At 42.8% G+C, this 25,352-nt stretch overlaps 1 protein-coding gene across 1 annotated transcript in view; it reads left to right on the top strand.

Annotated features, from left to right (window-relative positions):
- The window catches only part of USP43 (ubiquitin specific peptidase 43), a 127,745-nt gene that overhangs the window by 99,823 nt on the left and 2,570 nt on the right, over positions 1-25,352 (top strand). The window contains exons 8-14 of the mRNA XM_072990394.2: positions 4,146-4,257; positions 14,502-14,605; positions 17,356-17,433; positions 18,143-18,272; positions 18,671-18,998; positions 23,485-23,643; positions 24,898-25,056. Of these exons, the coding sequence (XP_072846495.2) occupies positions 4,146-4,257; positions 14,502-14,605; positions 17,356-17,433; positions 18,143-18,272; positions 18,671-18,998; positions 23,485-23,643; positions 24,898-25,056 (1,070 nt within the window). The remainder of the gene's footprint in view (positions 1-4,145; positions 4,258-14,501; positions 14,606-17,355; positions 17,434-18,142; positions 18,273-18,670; positions 18,999-23,484; positions 23,644-24,897; positions 25,057-25,352) is intronic.

A 25,352-nucleotide genomic window follows, 5' to 3' on the forward strand; every position in this document is an offset into this window, starting at 1 on the left:
CATTGCATATCCCAAATGTCATTAAGTAGCGCTCTGCATGCTTGCAGCAGCTAATAAGCCATCATCGGCTGTGAAAGAGCTTGTGAGGTGTTGAGTTTTATAGAGGGCAATTTGTATAGCAATATTTCCATGTTACCCAGACAGGCCTAACCTGTTTCCACCACTTCCCTAAGTGCTTTTTTATGAGCAAGAACTATATGACCTGCTTCCTAGTAATCTGATTCTTTCATAGACCCAAACTATTTCTCTGTTTATACCATATCTTTTCAGTAAACAGTGTGTACACACACACACACACACACACAGAGAGAGAGAGAGAGAGAGAGAGAGAGAGAGAGAGAGAGAGATTAGTGCTCAGGGAGTGGCAGAGAAAAATGATCCAGCTACGGTGTTCTGATCAGAGTTTGGAAAAATGATTTCTTGCATGGCAACTCCTAGTATGTGAGTTACCCAGGCAGACCAAAGAAGCCTGCAGTGATAATCTGTCAGTCTGGCTGATAGTTATGCTTACCACCATTGGAGTTTTTCATGCCTGGAGTGCCTTCTAAAGTCTGGAATCAAACATTTCAAATTAAAATATGCAAGATTCTCAAACCCCAAAGCAACATGTTTATATTCTTCTTTTCTGTGAGGAAAATATTTTCAAAACAAATAAGCACAATACTTTATTCATAGAAAAGAAAGCATATAAACAAATAATGCACATAGATTTCTGGTTCTAATACAGATATATGGGACAGATTATGTTTGCTAATTTAGTCTCATTATTATTATTTTGCCAAAGAAAGCCATCCTTCACATTGGAAGTCTTGCCTGTCCCACCTCTTTCCCGCAGACTGCTGGACCAGGCTAAATAATTATCTTGGTTTTGAAGTGGAAATAAAATTAAGCTTTCCATTTAGTCTATTAGCATAGTCCCCAAGTATGCCTGGCCTTAGCCCAAATTTGTTAAATATCTTTCCTCATGCCCACCCATCTTATGCTAGATGGTTTAGTACAAGATCTGATAAGACATGGTCAGGATGACTAATTATGGGAAAACTCTGAGCAAGTTTTATTTAAAAGTTGACATTCCCAGAGAACCAATTTTGATTAGGAACCAATGCAAAAAAAAAATGTTTTGGGTTACCCAGTTTACCCCTGAAATACTCCTTTGTATATCAAGGAAATGATTAGTATTCCATACATGTGAATAATAAATAGGATTTTCTGGACAACTGGAAAACAGGTTTAACGTTATCATGGAGAAGACCTATGAAAATGGCATTATGAAAGGGATGTCTTGGAACTGTTTGCCTTAAATTAATTTGTTAAAATTGTAAATCTACGATATTATATTTTATATCGTTTTGTTTTTATCTATGTAAAACTGTGTATATTTTAAATTGTTTTTATCTTGTATGTTGTGAGCCGCCCAGAGTAGACTATGTCTAGATGGGCAGCATATAAATGCAATAAGTAAGTAAGTAAGTAAGTAAGTAAGTAAGTAAGTAAGTAAGTAAGTAAGTAAGTAAGTAAGTAAGTAAGTAAGTGAATGAATGAATGAATGAATGAATGAATGAATGAATGAATGAATGAATGAATGAATGAATGAATGAATGAATGAATGAATGAATGAATGAATACGATGTCCTTCAGATCATTTGAAGTATGTGCACTGCATCGTTTCATTATAGTGCCCTAAGCTTCTCTTTTAGCCTTTTGTTTCTGGTCATGGGGCGTTCTTGGCAAAGATACTGGAGTGGCATTGCCAATTCCTACTGCAGGTCGATTGCATTTAGTCGGAATGTTCCACTATGACCTGTCCGTCTTGGGTGGCCCTGCACGGCATAGCCCATAGCTTCTCTGATTTACTCTAGCCTCTTTGCTATGACAAGGCAGCAATCCATGAAGGGGGAGTCTGTGCAAAAAGAAGACTCCCTGAAAAAGACGCTGATGTTAGGAAAGTGTGAAAGCAAGAGGAGAAGGGGACAACAGAGGACGAGATGGTTGGACAGTGTCCTCGAAGTGACGAACATGAATTTGACCCAACTCCGGAAGGCAGTGGAAGACAGGAGGGCCTGGTGTGCTCTGGTCCATGGGGTCACGAAGAGTCGGACACAACTAAATGACTAAACAACAACAAACTTCTCTTGGGTTACCTAATTGCAAATTTTTTCTGGGCTGTTTCAGAGACTCCATAAGTGATTATCCTTCCATGTCTCATAGTTGTGATGTTGAAAGTTTCCCCAGAGCCATTTCTTGCACTTCTACCAATAAACCTCAAGTAAACCTGTCTGAGACAGAGACTGGACAGGGTGCATCAAACAAATGTAAGACAGTGGGAGCACCTGCAGAGGGCATACTACTCGCTGTTATGCCTGAACCGTCTCCTGCTGGTTTTGGACTGTTTTTTAGGTGTGAATTTTGCCTGCACCCTCTGTGAACATAGAGAGAGGAAGTTTAAACAACAAAGTTTTATTTGGCATAAACGTTCATGAACCGCAGCCCTGTTTAAGAAAGGAATAGATAGCCAAGAGCAATAGAAGCTGTAGCTACCATGCTGCTGACTCCTGTCAAGGAAACATAAAGGCATAACCGTGACCACATGATCATCACCATTCCCTGTTAGGCTGTCAGTTGCTGGGAAAAAGCAGCCAGGTAAGCTCTGAGGAGAGATAACTGGACACATTGCACGTGTGTTCTTCCAGTGCAAACCCCAGGGAGCAGGGAGTCTGTGCAAATAAAGGTGGTGCACCACTGAGGATGTTAAAATATAAATCTTCTGTCTTTATATAGCAGAAACACTCTGCAGTAAGGTTCTACCCTCCCTCCCCCAATAATGACATATTCCTTGAAAACGAATGATCTAGCTTGAATTATCAGTTTGACATTTGATGAGCAAGGCAGATCTCATTTTGAACTGTGAGATGATTAATACAGCATAGTACAGACAGAGGAGGTGGCTGTTAATAATGAAGTAACACATCTCCTATGCTACCACTTAAAAATCCAATATCTACAGGCTGATGTATGTTCTTGTATTGCTGACCCCTGCTTTGAGAGAAAGCAGCTGTACATTTGATAGGCTTTTGACCACAAGAGCAGTTGTTGGTTATGGACAAACAGGTACACTTGTAGCGAGGAACCGGTTCTTGTGGAGGAAATGAGGAACTACTGCAAAACACAGGGTAAACATCAACAAGGCTTCCACTGATTTCTGATGTTCAAGAGAAATTGACAAAATACGTGTTTTAAGATGCAGGTATGCATTCGTCCTAGTAAAACCAAAGCTGAGAGAACCCCAGATTTATATAAGTATAGGTTTGAAGAGTTAGTGGGACTCCTGCAGTCCACTTCCTGTGAGATCTAGTTTGTTCTATGCAAGAAACAAATCTGAACTGGGAGGAAATAACTCTTGTCTCTTATTTCCACCATTGGGTTAAACAGTGGTCTGTTTTTGGGGTGGTTTTTTTTTGGGGGGGGGCCAAAATCCTGTCCCCAGCATAACATACTGTACATGGCATAACCATTGGTGAGGAATCACTGCAAGTTGCAATGTCAGTCTAATCAGTATTATGAATGTGCTGAGTTGTGAGATTTGATATGCAACATAATGTCTGCGCTGGCTTCATAACTTGCAGCAATTCTCCATCAAAAATTACATCGTTTATTTTATGTTGGCAATAGATTTTCGGATCTGTGCTTGGTCTTTGATTCTCTCTTTTAATGCTTTGTTCTTTAAACGGCAACAGTGATTAGTGGCTAAAGGAAACAAAGCATAAACAACATGGATCAATGAGTTAAGAATCACTGGCTATACCTTGAAGCTTGTTCTGTAAAAATGGTTGTGGTTAGTTGGGAAGGAAAATGAAAGCAGATAACATCTCACATGCCTCCGTCACTGTACGTTAGTAGTGATTTGATGGCATGAAACAGCCATGTTATTAATATGTGTGTATCATATTTCAGAGCTCTAGTTCAAGGGGAAATGTCCAAACTGTGTCTATACTTTTGTTGATAAGTAAGTGATTGAGACACAGGAGCCTTTTGTGTCTCCAAGAGAGGAGAGAGCTGAAAGATGGTATCGTTGGACCCACCCTATTGTGTAATAGTAATCACAGCGTGGTGATGTTCTAAGGTGTGGTTGTCTATCGCCTTTTTAGGTTTGGTCCTCCACTACTGATGCGGGAAGACAGAGCCATGTCATGGGATCAACTGCAGCAATGCATCCTGGGCAAAATGCACTATCTGATGAGAAGGGAGGCTCAAGTACAGGTGAGTCCGTCCTGGCATCTGCCCAACTCAGTGCAGTGCCCCATCTGTCTTCTTCCTAATGGTTGTTTCCTACAGAAGACATTGGACTAAAAGGTGAGTTTAAGAAAGAGCAGGGGAGCAAACGTTTGCCACAGGAAGAGAGGAAGAACTCTGAACTGCTGCTCAGTAATTGTGTACAAATTATTCTTAAACAAATTATGGTTGCATTTTGTTATTGATATAGCAGTGTTGGTGTGCATGGTGCTTGACCAAATGTAAACGATCAAGTCCATGCCCCAAGGAGTTTACCGTCTAAAATCTGACAGAGCAGGGCAAAGAGGGAAAGAGCAGGTGAAATGGAGGCAACTGGGGAAACAATACAAGTTCTTTTCATTCCATTTTATTATTTCCACTTAGTTACAGTAAGAGATGGGACCAAGACTGTCAACTTTTGGTCTAGTTCTGAAGATGCTAAATTTCTCAAAGGGACAGATGATTCATTTTAAATGTTACATTAAATTTTTGTGTGCATGTTTCCAGCTTTTCAGAAGCGAGTAGCATTTTAATTAAATTATGGCTTATTAAATCATAATTGGATGCCACGAGGGAGCTAAAATTAAATCCCCGTGCAAAATGAAGATTGATTATCCCGTCCAGATCTAGGGTAATCCCTTGTTGACGTGTGGCAGATTCTCCCCCGCTCCCCACTCCCCAGCGTGATTGACACAGGGTGGAAGTCTCCAAGCAGGAAAGAGCCTGCTTCTGCCCCTTCTCTTTCATCCATATGCAACTTTAGGAGATAGAGGCTGCAGCAGTAAGTGCTGCTGATTGCATGTACACATCTGAGTCCTCCCCTCATGACCACCAGTTCTTAGAAATAGTTGTCCCTCCTTTTTTAGGTTAATGGGGAATGTTTGAGAGGAGAACGATGCCTTGCTTTCAATGCTGTGCTAGTGAACTGCAGCTGCTGGATGTTGCCCCATGTTTTGCTGTGCCCTTGCCCAGATTTGTCGCTCTTTAGCATGTCCCCAAGTGCAGTACTGTACTTCCCTTTTTCTGGTAGGAGTGAATGGCAGCCATTCAGTTATGTGGGAGAAAGCAAGGAGAGCCTACTGAGGCAATGTGCTGTGAGGCAGGGCGGCATTGTTCCGCTAAGGATCCAGGCCTTGCCTCCTTCTGTTGCGTGTCTGGGTATGAGATGGATGTGGCTTTGCTGGAGTCTGGGGTTTTGTGTCCCGCCTGAAAGACAATGTGCTAGGTTGCTGTTGTCGCTTCTATCTCTCACCTCAAGACACTGTTCGCTTCCATGCCTAGCTTATCTGGTCGTATCTGAGCAGCACTGAGTCAGGGTCCCTCATGGAAGAAGCTGTACCCGTGGCAGATGCTGTGGCTTCCAGTTTAGGCTGCAATGGAAGATGGAGGTTTGGGTAGTTATTTGTTTCAATTTAAATTGGTTACAACCAGGGCAACTTTGTGTAATTAGGTATAAGCATTCTCTCTGGCGCCAGTAAACTGCATCACCCATTGCACCAAACACAAGTGTTGCAGCAAACACAATGTTGTGATCTTTGTTCTTGAAGTGTAGCTGCTCCAAAGCTTACTGCATCCAAAGTCTGTGCCGTGAATGACTTCTCTATAACACGGGGCTGATCAAAGTTTTAATCTGTCAGCCCTCTCTGGTGATCTGACACATGCCTGGCTTGTCTGTGGATACTCATCACAAATGAATGGCACTCTGCACATGTTCAGAGGAATTTTAAGTATTGCTTCATGTATGCTGAGATGAAAGGCTTATTTGAGTATGTACTTGAAGGGCCAGCCCTGATGCAATGTGTTTTTTAAAAAAGCAAATAGTCTGTAAAGAAGAATCCTCCCTACAGGGAGATGATTAGGGATCATTATTTTTCCCCACTAGTCATTCAAAAAGCATAGTCTGTGGCATGTATTGCTATTTCTTTGTCAATACCTTTTGGAGGAACAGGAAGAAATACACTGATATTTCAGATTGCAGCCTTTCCCATTGATCTGTGAAGTCCATTATCCGGTAGCCCGTATTAATGAATTATTTGGGAGGAAAAAGCCTCTTCTTAATGAGCCTGATCAATAAATCAGTGCATGGGGACCCATACATCTTTCCTTATCCCAGCAGCTGTCTTAAAACACGTCATTAGGAGATTTGTACATTCGACCGTTTCTCTTCAAACTTGTGTTCAGTCTGTGAGTCCGGCTGGCAACAACTTGACTGTCTTCCTAGTTTTTCATCGAGAGTGATGCTGATTTGGAGTTTGCTTTCTGAGGGAAGGCTGGGGTGCACCACACTCAGCATTGCTAATGCTTCAGGACTATAGAGTTTGGAATGGCAAGGGTACGGTTGTTATTTCTGGTGCAGCCAATGTCACCCTAAAAGCACCTTCTACATAGGGCGGCTCTCTGTGCTATTAAATATATGTGGATTCATGGGATAGGAAGGGACCTTAATGATCATCTAGTCCCAGCCCCATTCTGCAGAATGTACCTGCAGCATTCCTGAGGAATGAGATGTCCAACTCTTACTGTATGGAAGCTAATGTTCAGCTGAAATATGCTTCCCTGCAATTTCCACCCGTCAATTCTAATCCTAGCACATGGAACAGCCATGATTTAAGAAGACCAATCCTGATTTCCTTTAATCTTGTCTTCTTCAGGCAAAAGATCAGCTTTTTCAACCATCCATTCTTCACAGAGTTTTGTTTTTAGATCCTTATCAACCTGGTTGCTCTTCTTCAGAAGTTGCCATTACAGTGGTGCCCCGCGAGATGCTTACCCTGCATGACGTCGAAATCACTTGACGATGACAATAGCGATCGCAAAATGATGGTTCCAATGGGGGAAATCCACTTTACATTGATTAGGAGCCTGCTTTGCGAACCGTTTGTTCGCAAAACAATGTTTTTTCCGGCTCCGCAAAATGGCTTCCCTCCCTTCTCAAAATGGCTGATTTCCGGATGGAAGCATCACATTACAGCGAATTAGAACAGCTGATCAGCGCTTCCCTATGGGCAATATTCGCTGGATGAGCAGGTATTTCCCCCATTGGAACGCATTGACCGGTGTTCAATGCATTCCAATGGGGATTTTTTTTCCGCCTGACTACGATTTCACTTAACAGCAATTTTGCTGGAATGCATTATCGTCGTCAAGCGGGACACCACTGTACCTTTCTCAAAATGTGGCACCCAGTACTAGATGCCATACTCCAGAGTGGCAAACATGAAGTAGACTATAACTATTACTTTGTGTGACCTATATGTTGCACTTACTGTTGATGCTGTCCAAAGTTACATTAGCCTTTTAGGCAGCTACATCACTCTGCTAAGTCACAGTCATAACCTTTTTCACATGGGCTGCTGCCCAGCAGCTGGGAGGCTTTTAAAAACAAACAGGCAAGATGTTTGTTACTAGGATTCAGCTCAGAAGATAGCCTAATGGGTAAAGCGCATGCTTTTCAGGGAGGACTCTCGTGTTTAGTCTCTGGCATCTCTCATTAAGGCTGGGAAAGATCTTTGTCTGAAACCCTGGAGATGCACTACTAGTCATTATGGAGGAGCTAGATGGCTAGTGTGGTGTAGTGGCTAGGGTGACAGATGAGGACTCAGGAGAACAGGGTTCAAATCCCCACTTGGCCATGGAGACTCACTGGGGAGTGGAACTAGTGAAACCTTTAATATCTCGCTTACCTTGAACACCTTATTAAGGTCACTATAATTTGGTTCCAACTTGACAGCGTAGAACAGATGGCCAATGGTCTGATTCCGCATATGCCAGCTCTCTAAGTTTCTTTCTATGAGCTTTAGTAAGGCTAAGTAGGAACAACTGAGGATGGCAGCAGCAGCAGCAGCCACTGCCCTTGCGGTTGCCTTCCATCTTGTGAAAGAGTCACTGAAGGATGAAGGGCCATGAGCTGGTCGCAGCACAGTTCATTCTTAAGGGAGCTTTCCCATAGCTGCTTGACATGAAATATTAAGATGGAGCAACCTAGCAAGATTGTGTTTCCCACAGAAGGGGTTGAGAGCTGATACATATTCACTGCTGTGGGCCAGGCAAGGAGACGAGGTTTGTGGTCCATGAAGTCTTAATGAATTGCCTTCATGATCCTGACTATGCAATGAGCTACTGAATTGTAGCACCTTGGTTAAATAAATAAATAGTAAGAAATAGAACAGGAGGTCTCTGAACTGACTTGGTTTCCCCATCTGTCAAATGTCACCTTGAAATGTGAAGAATAATGGTGCTTACACAGGCAGAAAATAGTGTGGACTGAAGGAAAAGTCATTCACTTACCATCATATCCATTGTTTATCCCGTTAAGTGGTATAGTGGGGATCACTTGCACTTAATTTGGTGGAGGGTGAGTACATGCTTCCAATTTCTCAGTGTTTCATAAGCTCCCAGACAATATGTGGGACTCCTAGTACCACAAAGATAACGGTTCTAATCTTTTGTATATCCAGAACTCTTTTCCTCCACAGAGGTACCATTGACCTTTAGCCCAAAGTACCCAAAATCTCTGGTCTGGTTTCTGTTGTTAATTGAGAGCTGTCTATGGAGGTGTTTCTTGATTTGGGACTGTCTGCCTATAGAGTTTGCTGCCTGCCCTTCTGTACTACCAGGGTCTGGTTCCACTGGAGACCAAGAGGACTGAGCTCTGTAATTCAAGGGTGCCAGGCATGCTGCTCTACCATCCTGTCTGGCTTTCCCTGCTGACTCTTAAGGCCAATCCCTGTCCATTAGCCCCTATAAAGCCATAACGTCACAGTTGATTCTGCGGTCTGAATATCTTGTCTCTTATCTGATGACATATCACGCATTCTTGTCCTCTTATCATGATTGCTGCCTCTGATCTTCATTTCTTTGTAACTTTTACCAAAAACCTGCTTCTGCCCTTTGATCTATATGGTACGAATGGGGAACATGTAACTACAATTCCAGTAATTCCTCACCATTGACCATGCTTGCTAGGGCTAATGAGACGTAGAATCCAACTACATCTGAGGACCACACATTCTGCAAGCTGATTTGTTTATTTTTCAGATTATGATTTCTGCTCAGTTTTGACTGTGGAATGTCTGTATCCTTTCCAATCCTTATCTTGTCTGCATGGACTGATAGGTAGTCCTGGGAAGGAGTCAGAGACTCTGATATACAACAATACGGATGGCATACAGAAATGTAGTCATACATTTCTGGTAGCCCAGTGGTAAGTTGCTAGACAAGAAACTGAACATTGAGATCTCCAGAGTAACATTCTCTTAAATGTTACCTGTTCCACCTGCCTGATTAGCTAGACTAACTAAGTTGAGGCATCAAGGTACTGGCAGGAGAGTAATATAAGGAGGATGAGGCCCTCAAGGAAATGTCTCCACCTAAACCAGAAAGAGGAGGAGGATACTGCTCATGCTCAGCATCAGATGGAGACAGATCTGTAAATAAACCTGGGAGAAAGTTTGGAGGACTTGAGAAGTGTTCTCTGAAGAGGCAGAGCAGATGCCGATGCCCAGAGTAACTTTTTGAGGAACTGAGATACTGAGCAAGGACAAGAGACGGTTCTAAGTCCTATTGACAAAGCCAAATGTGATTCACTGGTCTTCTAATAAGTCCTTAAAATGTATCTCTGTGCCAGAGATCTAGAAAGTGGCCAATACAATTCCAGTTTTTTTTTTTAAAAGGGACCCAAGGTTGGTTTGTTGGTTGGTTTTACTCACTGTAAGAGACCCAATCAATTAAAACATAACACAATTAAAAACACAGTAAAGATATATTTTCGAAAAAAATTGATTACAATATCAAAACACTATTTAAAAGGCCCTTGAAAGATTAGCATAATGTTAACATCGCTTCTGGATAAACAGATGGAATGTTATTAAAGGAAAATTTACCAAGCATATATAAAGAAAAGCCCTGCTGAAAAAAGAATTAGAATGGCTTTTGAAAATGCAAGTCCTTTATCACAAACGTTTCAGATTTCTCTGAGTGTTGACAAGCAGCTGGACGGGGGTGATCTGGCAGAAATTGCATATTGGAATTTCAAAAAGCATTTGATATGAAGTACCTTAACATAGGCTCTTGAACTAGTTTAACTCGTGAACTGGGATAAAGAGAAGTCTTATATACTTGGTCATTTTATGCCAGCAGGTGGTAGTTCTGAGCCTATGGGCTGAATCCAGCCCACTAACTGATCAGAGATAAGTAAGATGTTCTCTAGGAAAAGCAAAACCACACACACTTAACCATTCTTGCAAGTGAGTTTTGATCAGGGCTCAGGTAATGCCTGCAATCCCTTGAAAGCACTGAGAAATCACTCTGGCTGGCTAGTTGGATTGTCTGCAATTGTTGTTACGTGCTGTCAAGTTGCCTCTGACGTACGGTGATCCTAAGAATGAGGGTTCTCCACAATGTCCTGTCCTCAACAGCCTTGCTCAGCTCTTGTAAAGCTGAGCTTCTGACGTCTTTTAGTGAGTCAATCTATCTTGTATTTTGTCTTCCTTTTTTCCTGGTGCTTTCTACCTTTCCATTATTGTCTTTTCCATGGAATCCTGTTTTCTCTTGATATGCCCAAGATAGGACAGCCCCAGTTTCATCATTTTTGGCCAGAGATAGTTCAAACTTGATTTGATCAAGACTCACTTGTTCATCTTTCTGGCAGTCCAGTGCATCTGCAAATGTCTCTTCCAGTACCAGTCAGCTTTTTTTTTTTTTTTTTTTTACTGTCGAGCGTTCATACTTATACATGGTGATCATGAATATAAGCGTGTGGATGATCTTGGTCTTCGTCTCCAGTGACATTTCCTTATAGTTGATTATCTTTTCTTTCATTCCAAGGCTCAGTCTACTTCCGATTTCTTGGCTGTGGTCTACATTGGGATTGTTGGTTGAACCAAAGTATATAAAATCTTTAACTCCTTCAATTTTTTCAATGTCAGAATTAAAGTTGTATAGTCCTTCTGTAAGTCATGATTTCTGTCTTCTTAATGTTCAGCTGCAGTCCTGCTTTAGCACTTTCCTTCACTTTCTCTGTCATTTCACATCCTTGCTGCTTTCTGCCAGTTAGATGGTGTCGTCTGCATATCTTAAATTACTGATGTTTCTTCCATCAATTTTCATTCCTCCAACTGAATCTAGTCTGGCTTTCCGTATCACACATTTTGCCTCCAGACTAAACAGATAAGGGAATTAAATGGACCCTTCTCTGACACCTTTGTCTATAGGAGACCATTCTGTTTCTCCATATTCTGTCCTCGTGGTAGCTTCTTGTCCACAATACAAGTTATGCATCAGGACAATCAAGTGCTGAGACACATCCATTTCTTTTGGGGCAACCCATATTTTTTCATGATTTATACAGTCAGAGGCTGTGCTGTAGTCTATGAAGCATAGACTGATCTCTGAAATTGTTTGGTGTGCTCTAGTAGCCAGTGGATAGTTGCAATATGATCTGAAGTGCTTCTTCCTTTATAAAATCCAGCTTGAACATCAGGAATGTTTTGCTTCATGTAAAATAAAAACTTTTGTTGCCACACCTTGCTTGCATGGGAGATTAAAGGAATGGTCCTATAGTTACTGTACTCCTTTCTTGAGAATTGGAATGTATATTGAACAATTTTAGTCTATAGGGTATTGTTTCATTTTCCATATTGGTATATGTTCATTAGGATCTTAACAGATTCAGTCTCGGGTGATTTATTTTTTCCTAATGTTTTCAGAGCAGCTTTCACTGTACTTGCTAGAATTTCAGGTTCTTTGTCATAGGATTTCTCTTCGAAGGAACCTGTCATTGTTTTATTTCTTCTGTATAGGTCTTCAGAATACTATTTCCATCTTCTCTTCATTTCCTTCTTGTCAGACAGTGTGCTTCCCTGTTGGTCATTCAGCATTCCTAATCTGGATTGTCCAGACTGTTTTGTTTAGAAATAAGAGAAGAGGGATATGATAGACAAGTGAAATTAAGCAAGATGTATAGAATGTTGATAATTTCCATCATGTTCTGCCTGCTGGCTTCCTAGAAAGGCCAAGATGCTTTCCCATTGGCCCTTCTGGGAAGTAAAATTAAATAGATTCCTGGTTTAATCCAGCAGGAGTTTTATTATATTCTTACAAGACGAGCACATCTTGAACAAGACTGGCAAGACACTGATATCCATGTGTCCTCTTCTTCCTGTTGTTAGGATGGCCCACCAACAGGAAAAAGATACTCCTGTGCATTTAGTTATGCCTGTACCTTTCCATCTTGTGTTTACACTGAAAGGGAGGGAAGCCATCTACTTCAGGAGCTAAACAAGCCCCTCTTGTAACTTAACACAGCTTGTTCTGATCTCATGGTTCTTTAGAGCTGTTTAATTAGGTTTGATTAAAACATGTGGATATTTAATTATCTCTATGACCCTCTGCTGGTTTCCTGCTTGCCCAGGGATGCTTATATAGACACCATGCTAGTAGTACCACCTGGCTATTTGGACTCAAAAATGGGCATGCTTAGGGAGCTACTGCTCCTGTTCTTTTGAAATCTGGATGAAAAGGTAGAGGAGGACCCAAGACAGCAAGTTGTGGACAGAACCTGGGTGGTCTTCTCTGATGTCACAACTGGGAGGGAAAAAGAAAGAGGCCATTAAACAAGAATCTCATAGCTCCATTACTAGTTGTGTTTTCAAACTAGACAGCAGATATGACATCAAAGAATCTTTCCCAAAAATGGAAAACATAAAAAAATTATTGTGAAGTGCGTTTGTACAGTTTTACGGCTTTTAAAAACCTTTTTTAAACAGGAGGGAATTAAAGGCAAAGCCAAGTGTATTCCACCATCCAGATGTAAGGATGGAGTTTGGCTCCTCAAACTGTCATCATTAATATCTGGACTATATGGATGCAACAGAAACAGCATGTAGCAAGTCTTCATGTCAGTAGGGGAGCCATAAGTGACAAATTGCAGCTCTCTGTGTTCTGCTATCTCAACTGCCCACCTCATCACACCCTCATGGAAGGCAGATACCCATGGCTATTTTTGGCCCGTCGTATCAATGATACTTGACATGTCTGTTTTGTATTAAGGACACTGGATTAACAATAAGGGGAATCCTTTCTGGTACTCTCCTGTTCATCACTGATGTGGCATCCATTACACATCAGTACCCCCAAATTGCAGCAAAATCTGTTGACATACAAAAATGGAAATGGCTCTTACCTCCACAGCTCCATGCAGGTTGTGAATGTAATAGTCTCTGAAATGACATGAGCTCTTTCATGCTGAAGCCATGTGAGGTGAGCAAATGGAGGAGAGGGGAAACATTGCTGATTATTTTCTCTTTGTGTCTGGAACAAATGTGGCACTTTGAGGTTGGGAAGGTATTACTCATTGTGAAATCTGAGTGAAAACGGAGGATTATAATCGGAATGGTGTCAGGATAATGGATTCATATTTGTCCCCTCATCAGGTCTCATTACAGCCTCTGTCAAGAAGATGAGGAAGCTGGACACAAAACATAATGAAATCCGAATGTATTGGCTAATCATGCACTCGATTTAATGACAAAACAGCATTACAGAAGGGGAGTGAGGAGTAAATTAGTCAATTTGTTTGACAATTGGGAAATTGCAACTGGCACCAGGAAAAAGGTTGCAAAATGGGAAACCATTTTCCAGTGGAGCTGGAGCCAAGAGAAATTGTGGTGATAATTTGAGATCCATCTGCATGCACGAACAAGTCATTTACTTAGAATGAATTTTCCGGCTTACACTTTTTGCTTTTGATTAATTAACCCGCAACAATTACAAACTTCTGGTTCTGTAGGGAAATGAAAATCACATCTCTGTTTATCAACATGTTTCAAAGGAATGGGTGAACTTGTACTCTGTTGCCAGCCTTTAACCAACGAGCAGGTGATGTGAAGGGATGGCCAGTTGCGTTATGTGTTCAGAGAGGACCCAATTCCAGAGCAACTCCCATTATGGGGCTCGGAGCTCTCTTGTATCATGTTAAGTAAATGCTTGGCTCTGTGATAGGTGAGGCCATGAAGAAGCTGCAGGAAAGGTCCATCAGAAGTCATAAAACTAATGCAGAGCTTTCTCGGTAAAAGCATCTGCCTTGTTCTCAAGCACGTACATTGGTTGCATGGCGGGTCCTCTTCTTGCTTTTCTGCTCGTACAGTCCTAAATCTTGACTTGTCCTGTAGTGGTCTCTTTGGGGAGAGGAGGACCCTTTGGCTCATGCTTCCTTCCTCCCTTTGTCTTTCCAGGCGGCTGGGAGTCTCTTCCAGGTGCGAGTGGTTGGAGGCTCTGCTCTGTGCAGCTACCTCTCTCCTCAGGACAGCTGGCCTCTCTACCATCCAGCCGTGGACAGGTAAGAGATTCTAAACACATGGAAAAAGCTAGATATTAGTGAGGATGGGAAGTTGCCCATATCAGACACCAGATGCTGTGGGACTGCCCTATATCTGTGTTTATGAACTGGGTAGCTGTGATGGTGATGCCACTTGTTAGGGATCCGTGCAAAGGCCTGGAAGAGGGATTCATTCAATGTGGTTACAACTTGGCCTGACTGCTCAAACAGTGGCCAGTTTACCTAGAGTTTGTCAGCTTATCCTGAGTCACCAGGACTCCTTGGATCCAGATCAGGCCATTTCCTTTCTATTGCACTCCCTCCTTGCCTCACAGTACCGTAGCTGTCTTGTGCACCTGGCAGTCCTTGAGCAGCAGGCTGTCTCCCATGCGGTATGTGCGAGGGGACCCGCGTTGCTGTCAAACAATTGTGGAGGGGCCGATGAATTATTAATATCCTGCTGCTGCTAGCGGGATTCTAGTGAAAGATAATGTTAGCTCAGATAATGTCTCCAGGAGCAGGGAGTGAATCAGGGGCTGTCATTGTGTCACCACGTTGGCTAATTGAGTTGCTTTCAGTGAGATCCCCATAAGGCAGTTTGATGCAGGGCCAGAGAAGATCCAGCATAAGTCATGGAGATAGGGCATTTGCAGGAAAGAAGCAGAGAGTCAGATGAAACGAGCTGGCCATGCACAGGTTTCACACTACCTTCCTTTGTGGAATTACCTGTAGCTTGGGTGAGGACCCCCATCCCAAAGGAAGGTGTCAGTTGGAAGGATGAGTGAGAAGAAGGGCTCCTCGCTGGGTTTTCTTCTTTGGTTTGATCATCTGTTCTGCACGGGCACCCACTGGCCTAGAGAACTGCCTATCATTGTGCTTGGAGCTTTTTGCTGGCTGTGTCAGCCGGGCTCCTGCCTCTGAATGTCTGGTGGTGAAGATATGTGTTCCTCCTGCACGTGGATGGAATACAAGGACCATACAATTGAGTATGCACAGGATGGACCAGCAACAGCAGGAGGCTACAGAAGGAAGAGGAGGAAGGGAATGTTGGGAAGGGAAGAATATTGAGATGAGGATAAACAGAGAGGGGGGAAGTTTGCAGTGAGTTCTGTTAGACGTTACTTAGACTTTGTTTCAGTAGTGAAAGAAGGGAGGTTGAGTGCATCTTCAGGGTTTGGAAACATTAGAACCATGTGGGGCATTTATTTGATTCTCATCATTCTGATTTCTCCCACCAATATGTGTGTATCTCTTGACATTTTTATTTTTAAAAAACAGGAGAGATGAATGTTAATTTCTGTGGGAGAAGCCTGCCCCCTGCTGGCCACTGGGGCAGTGAAACTTTCTGACCCGACTTGTAACAGTCATTGGTTCAGTTGACAGTTCATAGAATCATCGTAGGGTTGGAAGGGACCTTGGAGGTCTTCTAATCCAACCCCCTGCCCAAGGCAGGAGACCTCATGGTTAATCCTTGACTAGAACTAATGAACAAGGCTGTGAAAGCTGTCCTCCTGGTGTGTTGGCTGCACCTTTAGTTACCCTGGTCTGAGACAAGCATCTGAGTATGTAATGGCTTGCTTCAGATGTGTTACAAATGAGACCCAAAAGATTCAAATTGTCTCATACATTAGTCCACAAACTGGATTCATAAGTTGGAGATGTATAAGTACCATGGCTTAAAATAATTTCTTTTCTGGAACTGGGGGTGTGTAGCCAAGCCATCATCGCATGTTCTTGTATGCCAATGTTCTGTATTTTATTGAAACCCTTTTCACTTGTTTCAAACAATTGGATGACTGACTTCGTATTAGAGAACACTGGCCTTTAGGTATTAGAATCACAGGAGCAAGTTGCAGCACACACTATTTTTAGATGAACCATGGGAGAAAAACCACTGTTTCACTGCCATGGAACGGTTCCAGGGATAGGGGGATTCTCTCTAAAATAACTAGTGAAAATAATTGGCATTGAAAGGGAGAAAAGAGGCAAAAACATTTAAAAAATGGAGGGGGGCAGAACATGGAAAAATTTCCCCACACAACCACTGAAGGCATAAGGGGACTTTCTAAGCAAAATTTATTTATTTATTTATTTATTTGTTCTATTTATATCCCGCCCATCTGGTATATTCTACCACTCTGGGCAGCTTACAGAATATCAAAAACAATTAAAAACAAACATAAAACATTAGCATACAACAATAACAAATAGTGCAGGAATAAATAAATAATAAATAGCAAAGCAAAGAAATCAGTCGTTGACAGGAGGAAAGGCCTGGATGTACATCCATGTTTTCAGTTGGCATTTGAAAGTACCCAGTGTTGGGGCCTCGCGAATTTCCGGAGGAAGGTTGTTCCAAAGGTGAGGAGCCACCGCCGAGAAGGCCCGGCTTCGTGTCTTTTCCCTCTGGGCCTCCCTTGGCGTCAGGCTCCTCAGCCTCACCTCCTGACCCATGTGTGTGTGTGTGTGTGTGTGTGTGTGTGTGTGTCTGTCTGTCTGTCTGTCTGTCTGTCTGTCTGTCTGTCTGCAGATAGAATGGTGCTGCATTTAGGCCTTTGGTTAAGAATGTGTGCTTCAGGTCCAACCTCCGTTAAGATCGCTTTTTTATAATCCAGGATTCTTCCATTGTCCCAGAGATCCCTCACATTCTTTGGGTTTATGGTGAGCATTCCTTATCACAGAGCATCATAATGTTCAGGTCTGCTTCCCAGAGACTGTGCCATCTACCCTACAACCCAACAGTGACATTTACCAGCTCCTTCTTCCTACAGAGCACTACAGCTTGGTGGGCCTGGAGGTCCTGCTCATGTGAAGCTAGTCATTGAATGGGATGTGAACACTAAAGAGTGGTGAGTGTGCATTTAAAATACATGGTATGATTTTTGAGGAAGCCAATCGCTATGAATCTGCCTGAGTATCCATTGTGGGCATTCTTTTCAGGCAGCATTTGTGGAGCCACATTTGTAGAGCCACTCTACATGTATGTAGAGCCACATAACTTCCCACCTGCAGTCTATGGCAGTACAGTTGAGGAACAATCTTAACACGATATCTGTTCTTTGTGTAAACAGGTTTTATTCTTTTCCCTTTTTTGCACTAATTATGGGTTTCATGCCCAAAGGGGCTGACTGCTTTTTTGAAATCTTCTAACCTATCATTCTTGCTTATCTGTTGAACTGTTCCACACCTGTGTAGCAATTAAGTAGTGGGAGGAAAGTTCACAAAAATGCACCTATTGGGGGCTTGCCTAATCCCTTCTTATTTATGGAAACTCGGTTAGATATCTCAAGAGACCCTCATCTTCTGCAAGAATGTGAGCATCTCTCTGGATAAGCATTTGTGCTAAGAAGGCACCGGCTCTTGCCTGAGTTCAGAATTCCATGATCTTCACACTGTTTGGGGGGAGGGCAGGCTGGGATTAACAGTTAATGCAGCTCTTGTTGGAAACGGGGAGGAGCCGTGCGTCTGCTTTAGGAGAAAGCGAGTGTTTGTCCATAAAGGAACCATCACCAGGCCTGGAGCATTTCTTCTGACCCATTTGCCTGTGTTTTTTTACAGCTTATTTGGCAACATCCAAGAAGAAGTGGTTGAAGATGCCGAAAGTGTGAGGCTGAAGCAACAGCTCCATCAGCAGCAGCACAGCTGTACCCTGGACGAGTGCTTCCAGCTCTACACCAAGGAGGAGCAGGTATCTTTGGCCAAGAGCCAAGAGCATGCTAGGAGTTAGCTTTTTTGTGGTGGAGGTTACTAGAGCAGGCCTCTCTGTTTGGCCCAGCCTCCCTTCCGGTCAGGAGTTTCCTGTTTTTCACCCCCAGCAGGGATTCTGGCTGCTGCCGGACTGTTTCCATCAAGCAGTGTCATTTGTCCCCCACTCCAGTGGCTGCTGAGTCGGTCTTTCAGCATTGGAACCTTATAAAATCACTGGTTGTAGCTCTGTTAAAGGGCTAGACAACATATGGCCCTCAGGCTGCATCGTCCCCAGGGAACCACATATACACTCCGGTATTCCCACATTCCAAATGGGTTTGTGTAGCCCCAGACCTCTAGAGATCACCCACCACTGACCTACAGTCTCTTTCTTTGTAGCTGGCCCCTGATGATGCCTGGCGCTGTCCACATTGCCAGGTGCTTCAGCAGGGCATGGTAAAGCTGAGCCTCTGGACACTCCCTGACATCCTCATCATTCACCTGAAACGCTTTCGGCAGGTGGGCGAGCAGCGCCACAAGCTCACCACGCTGGTACACTTCCCCTTGCGTGGGCTCGATATGGCTCCCCACGTGGCTAAGCGAAGCCGTGGCAGCAAGTGGGGGCACTGGAAACCCCCAGCAGCAGAAGGTGCCCAGGTTCACTTCTTGTATGATCTCTATGCCGTCTGCAACCATCATGGCAGCATGCAGGGTGGGCATTATACAGGTGAGTGTCCCAGGGAACAGGCAGGGCGTCAGTGAGAGCATCCCTCAGCAAGTGAGGCAAATCTCAAGAGAAATAAATCCGAAATCCGGGGCAATCACTGCACTTGCATGGAATAATCCACACCTTAATTCATCCTCAAATTAGAAGACAGGCTACTTCCATATGAAGAGTCCCATGTGTATCCTGAGCCTAAGGAGGTGGTGATAGTGGGCAGTGGAAATGGAAATGGCAATGTTCTTCCACCAAGACATACTAGCTCTGCAAGAATTTCATTTAGAAAATAAAATTAATCGACATGTACTTGCTTCTTTTGCATATTTTTATCTGCTTCTACTAATGATGGAGCAAGTGTACAGAATGGCCATGTACAAATATAGCAAGCAGGTGAAAAGGTTGGAGTACTGATGTGGAAGGGAGGGAGGGAGGGAGGACGGACGGACGGACGGACGGACGGACGGACTACTTAGGATCTGTTGGAGGCTGTCCATGACAATATGTGGGCTTGCATGGCCCAGCCATTAACATGTTGAATGCAAGTCCTTGAAACAATTGGTATTTAACCGATTGTATTTAACCACAACTGAATATAAATAAAAATGCAGGCTAGAATAAGCAGTGAAGGTAAGAAACTAAGATCTTAACACAAGTCTTGTTCCAGTTTGGTTGCACAACAGAGAGCTAAAAGAGAAGACAAAATAAAAAGATCAAAATTAAATGCTGATATTTAAAACCAAAACTCTGTGTTATTTTAGGCCGTAGAAGGCTTTTACTTGGTTTTCACAAAATAATGGTATGATCTCTTTGCTACCACAGTTAATAGAATAACCACTGACAAAGGGCTAATCATCACATAAAAGCTCTCCTATTGCATCCTGGGGTGGCCTGCTAGTATGCTTGGTGATAATATAATTTCATCCTTGGTTCTATATGCAACTCTAGTCCTGTAGAACAGGAAGGCACCAGGAAATCCACAGCTAAGGGGAAGTTCAGCACACAATGTCCAATATCTTCAGCCTCACTGTAGTTATAAACACAGATTCATTCTGATGAAGGTGCACCTGTGTGTCTCGATAAGCAGACACCATTGCCTAAAAATCTTAGTTCAGTGAAAGCTCTATAGATCCGGGAGGAAGGTCAGCGTTAGGAAGTACTTGGCCTTGGAGTTGCTCCTTTTGATCTTAACAAACCAGGATGAGACATGAGAGTCATTAACAGCTCACTGAAGTGCTCAATTCACCTCAGCCTCTCTCTCCTTGGAGGCCACATCTCAAACCATCCGCAAACCCCTGCATTAAGTTCAGGATTGCCATTGAAACTTGTGAACTAGAATGCCATCTCTGGGACCATCCTGTTCACCAACCCAGCCAAACAGGCAGGGTTGCCATTTAACTCTGTCACAGCAAAAGGCTGACTTCATAGTGCCCTTTTCAAAAAATAAGATTTTTTTTTGGTAAAACACAGTTTTGTTAGCTACGATAACACTAGAGGATCCATGCACCATGGTACTGACTGGAGATATATGTGGGTATAACATCTTATTTTATTTATTTATTTATTTATTTGATTTATATACCACCCATCTGGCAGCCAAGGCTACTCTGGGTGGTTTGCAACAAATAACAAAAAAAACAGAGTGACAAAATAGCAAATAGCAACATTAATACATAGGGGTGAAAATCAAAAATCATAAAGTAAAGTGAGGATAAAATAAATACAATTAAAAGCATAGAAGAAAATATTTATTTATTTATTTATTTATTTATTTATTTATTTATTTATTTATTTATTTATTTATTTATTTATTTAATTTATACCCCGCCCCTCTAGACCATGTCTACTCTGCTGTCTGCAAAAATAAGTAACAACATTTGTAAGCTAAAAGAGCAGGGGGTGTTTTAAGGAGTAAAAAGATTTAGTGAAAGATTATAATTTTATAAGCTTCATGATCCTTATATATAATTATTTGCTTCAACACAAGTACTATCAATACTACACTTCTATTCATAACTTCTTCATCAAAGAAACCACATTTATTCTAACTCAGCTCTAGGTGATAACACTTAATTCATAACTCTTAACTGCCTCACAGCTCTTACTTACCAACTCTCTGTTACACCCTTCCAGCGTCCTACCACCACAAAACAGAATATCTCCAGCCAGAATCATGCAATCAGTTCGCAGTTCTACTCATAAACACTGATGGAATCTTGTTGGTATAACTATGCCCACAGAAGGCCAGGGGCAATTTTTGGTAACTAATCTCTTCCTAATTCTATCCCACAGTTTTTCTATTGTGTGGAAGCTGTGGGAACCATGGGATGGCAAGAGGAAGTCTTTACAGTAGGACCTGCTGTATCAGCCAGGGATTGATTCCACGATCTACCATGGGGCAGGTGTACAGATACTGGAAACTGTGGATATAGACATACAACATTTCTCTATAAAACATACAAAGACAGAGGACAAAGGCACAAGGAGGCACCCTTGAATGCTATATATAAGGCTGTGGTAAACCTTGGGAACGTGAAATCACAGATACCAGCCAGGTCTTACTGCGATTACGGAAGGTCTCCCCTTTTCAATAATGTGATCAGGCAGGAAAGATCTTTGGTGATAGAAGACTTTTTCCTCCTGTCCTTTTACTTCTATGGCTGCCTCACAATGAAAAGGATTATACAGGAGTTGGAAAAACTGTGGGACAGAAGTAGGAAGTGTTTAAGGACTGAAAATCACTGAGAACTGCTGGGTAGCTCAGTGGTTTAAGCATCTCGCTGTGGAGCCAGCAGTTAGGAGTTCAATTCCCCACTGTGCCTCCTTGGTAGATGCTAGATTTGATGATCCATAGGGCCCCTTCCAGCTCTGAAGTTCTGTTGTTGTTAAGTTAGAAAGAAAGGAGCTAAGATACTACTCTGCTTACCTCCCCTGTTGATGTAGATTGTTTTTTTTATAAAAAGATGTTATGCAATATAGATCCAATTTCTGTTTTCCTAATGACTGAATAAGCCATAGAGAGCTTATGTCAATATTAGTAGTGGCCACCTTGCACTACAGGCCCTAACTAGAAAGTCAAAAAGTGAGGAAAAATCTGGAAAAACTGCAAAAAATCCCTTCATATGTAGCTTTTGTGTACTTGGAAATGATGTGATTTAAAGTCTGATCAGTTGTACTCTGACTTTTTAAAAAGACAGCCTGCTCTTTGTGCAGAGGGCATTTTCATTTTCCCAGGATTGTTATTTGTGCAATGAATATTGGCTAGGCCTCCAACTTACGGCAACCTTATGAATGAGAGATCTCCAGAATGCAGTGTCCTCGACTGCCCTGCTCAGTTCTTGTAAACTCGAGTCTCTGGTTTTCTTTCAGGAGTACAACAATCTCATACAGTATTTGGTTCCTCTTTTCCTCGTGCCTTCAGCCTTTGTCACCATTATGCTCTTTTCCAGAGAATCCTGCCTTCTCATGATGTGCCCAAAGTAGAACAGCCTCAGTTTCATCAGTTTTTGCCTCTAGAGATTGTTCAGGCTTATTTTGATCTAGGACCCACTACAGGGTCTGTAAACTCCCCTTTTTAAAATATAGGAACCACAATTCTTGTCCACCCATCAAGGAAGGTTCTAGATGGATTTATGGGACTGAACAACCTGTCCAAGATTGGAGTCAACCAATCAGGATATTAAAGCAGATTCCGGGGGTGGGGGAGTTTGTATCCTTTTGCAGAGTCTTGTACCGTGAAAGAGAGAAATAAGCTCTTTAATATCTAGTAATCTTACAGGTGGCCATTCTGGTTGAATTAACTGGGCATCTGCGCTCTCACCAAATGTTTCTATAAAATGTGACAACTAAGTTCTAAGAAGTAATAGGAGCTGGAGAAGAGGAATTCATGCCAAATCCCCCTTTGCCAGAATAAACATTCAGGTCCATCAAGAAGAAGTTCAGCATTCATGTCCATCAAAGGACTCTTAGTACTCATTATGAAAAGTCATTTCCATCTCCCTAAACAATGTTCCCTCTGAAGGTGAACTAGAGTAGAGGGTTTCATCACAGGTTGATGTGTTTCTTCCTTCTTCAAGCAGGAAGGAAGTGAGAAGGTCCTGTTCTGGTGATGGTCCCAGAACTAGCTTTTTTAAACACATCATGCTGCCTGTTTCACCTGATGATCTGTTACAAAAGTACTTGCTTCTTCCCTGTGAACTTCCTTCCTTCTGTAGGAGAGTTCTAATATGAAGTAAGTACACTGGGAGCTCTCCCCCTTGGAGAAATAAAAACAATAGCTCAGGATCTGGACTAGTCATCCACACACAGGGAAGACGCTATGTCCTCTGGTGCAGGACTGGGGACCTTGCACCCCCACCTCTGAAGTTGTAGTGCTCAACATCCCTAACCAATGTCAGCATTGTTGAAGTTTCTTGACAATACTAATTTTTCCGCATCTGGAAGATGAAGGATTCCCACCTCGCTGGGTATAATACGCTCCCCTCTCCGTCCTCAGCTTACTGCCGCAATGCTTTGGATGGTCACTGGTACAGCTATGATGACAGCACTGTAGAGCCAGTCTTGGAAGACAACATCAGTACGCGTAGTGCCTACATCCTCTTCTACCAGAGACGGAGTGTAGTCCCAAGCTGGTCCGGAGGAAGTTCTGTGAGAGGTTCGCTGGAGTTCTTTTCACCTGTACAGTAGCCCTGCTGCCTGTTGTTTTGGGGGCACAAATCAACTCCTTGTCATTTGTTTGGGAAATTGACCTACACCTAAGAATTCTAAATAGGTGCTGACATGAATGCTGGAGGACAAATTTTTGACACTCGAGCTCCCATGAGCCATGGATTAGGGCGGGGCGGTAGGGCTTGGAGCCAAGGGTTTGTCTCATCTAGCTGGAAGCCCCTTGTACATCCCATGGCATAAGCTTCCAGTTCCCAAGGGTCATCGCCCCACAGGAATGGTGCTTCTTCATGGGATTTCAAGGTTTAATTTATTTGCAATGTAAAAAAAAAAAGAGAGAGACCATTTTGGAGTGCAGGAGCAACATGTCAGCCACACTTTTCAGAAAATGTTTGTAGTGTAAAATAAGGGACATTGTTGATTCTTAACCGAAAGCAGAGGGTAGATGGGCAATGTGGATGAGACCCAAACGTTGACCCCATAACACAAGCTATGCCCCGGGGGCTTTTGATGCTTGTCAACGTCCTGGTTTACCCATCTTCCACCAATCTATACCTAAATCCCCAAAAGACAATTTGGGGCAGCCGTGGAAGCTCTACCAGGTCCTTTTCTAGCTGTGTAAAAGCAGCCAGAGATCAAGGAGTTTTGCCACATTTCCACTATTCCTGGCTGGATTTGACAGCTGCACCTCTGGAAACCCTCTTTCTGGGTGTAGTGACCTCTCTAGTTAGCTTATATCCATGGTGCACAGAGATGAGGCTGCATTAGATTGGGTGGAGAAAGATTTTTACAAGAGGCTGCCTCAGAGAAATTGCCAGGGGGGACAGAAGCAGCCCACCCTTGCTGAGAAACCATTTGCCCTGAGAAACTTTTGGAGTCCCACACATCAGGTAGCAGCGATTTTTGCAGGTCCTCCATGTTCAGACATCTCTTAAGGCTGCAGAAAACTCATCTGACAAAAGAGAATCTGGAAGATTTGCAAATAATCCCTGTCTTACCAGGTTGGGAAGGTGATTATCCTTGCATGCAGGTAGGCTTAGGAATTATTCGAGCCATTTGCAGACTTTGTAGAAATGGCTGTGTTTGTTTATTCCCTAACCACAGATGGCTCACCCTCCTTTAGAAGATGCAAATCCTGGCTTGGCCATTCTGCATCCACACCTCAAGGCTGTTTGTTATTCTTTGGATGATTGAATCAGGCTTTCCCTGTATCCCTCTGACTCCATGTGGGTTTCCCTTACAGGCTCCGTCAGCTCCTCCGTTTCCGAACACTGGCTAGCACGGCTCAGTGGAAGCAATAAGCGAGAGAGCTTGGTGTCCCGCAGTTCTGCGACATGCCCATCTCTGCCAAAAATGCCTGACTCACCCACGCTCACCAGTACCAGCATCAGCCAAGAGAAAGGTGCCTGACCTCTGCTATTCCGCTTGCTACATATACAGCTTCCTTAGTACATTTGTTTCCTATTAGGTGGTAGAGCATAGCCCTTGTTAACGTTGTGCGCACAACCAGCTGCTGACCTGCTTTCTCTGCTGAATTCTTCATGACATCTTACAGAGTCGAGTGTCAAAAAAATGGCTGTGATTCCTTCTTAAGACGGCTTAGAAATGAGCCATTAAAATGTAATTGGCAGGAACTAGTAACACCAGTTCTCCTGGCTTTCCTCTGATACTCCTTTCTTTGGGCCCCAAAGAGCCAGA

Source organism: Pogona vitticeps, chromosome 2 (assembly GCF_051106095.1).
Source record: "Pogona vitticeps strain Pit_001003342236 chromosome 2, PviZW2.1, whole genome shotgun sequence".
In the NCBI taxonomy this organism is placed as follows: domain Eukaryota; kingdom Metazoa; phylum Chordata; class Lepidosauria; order Squamata; family Agamidae; genus Pogona; species Pogona vitticeps.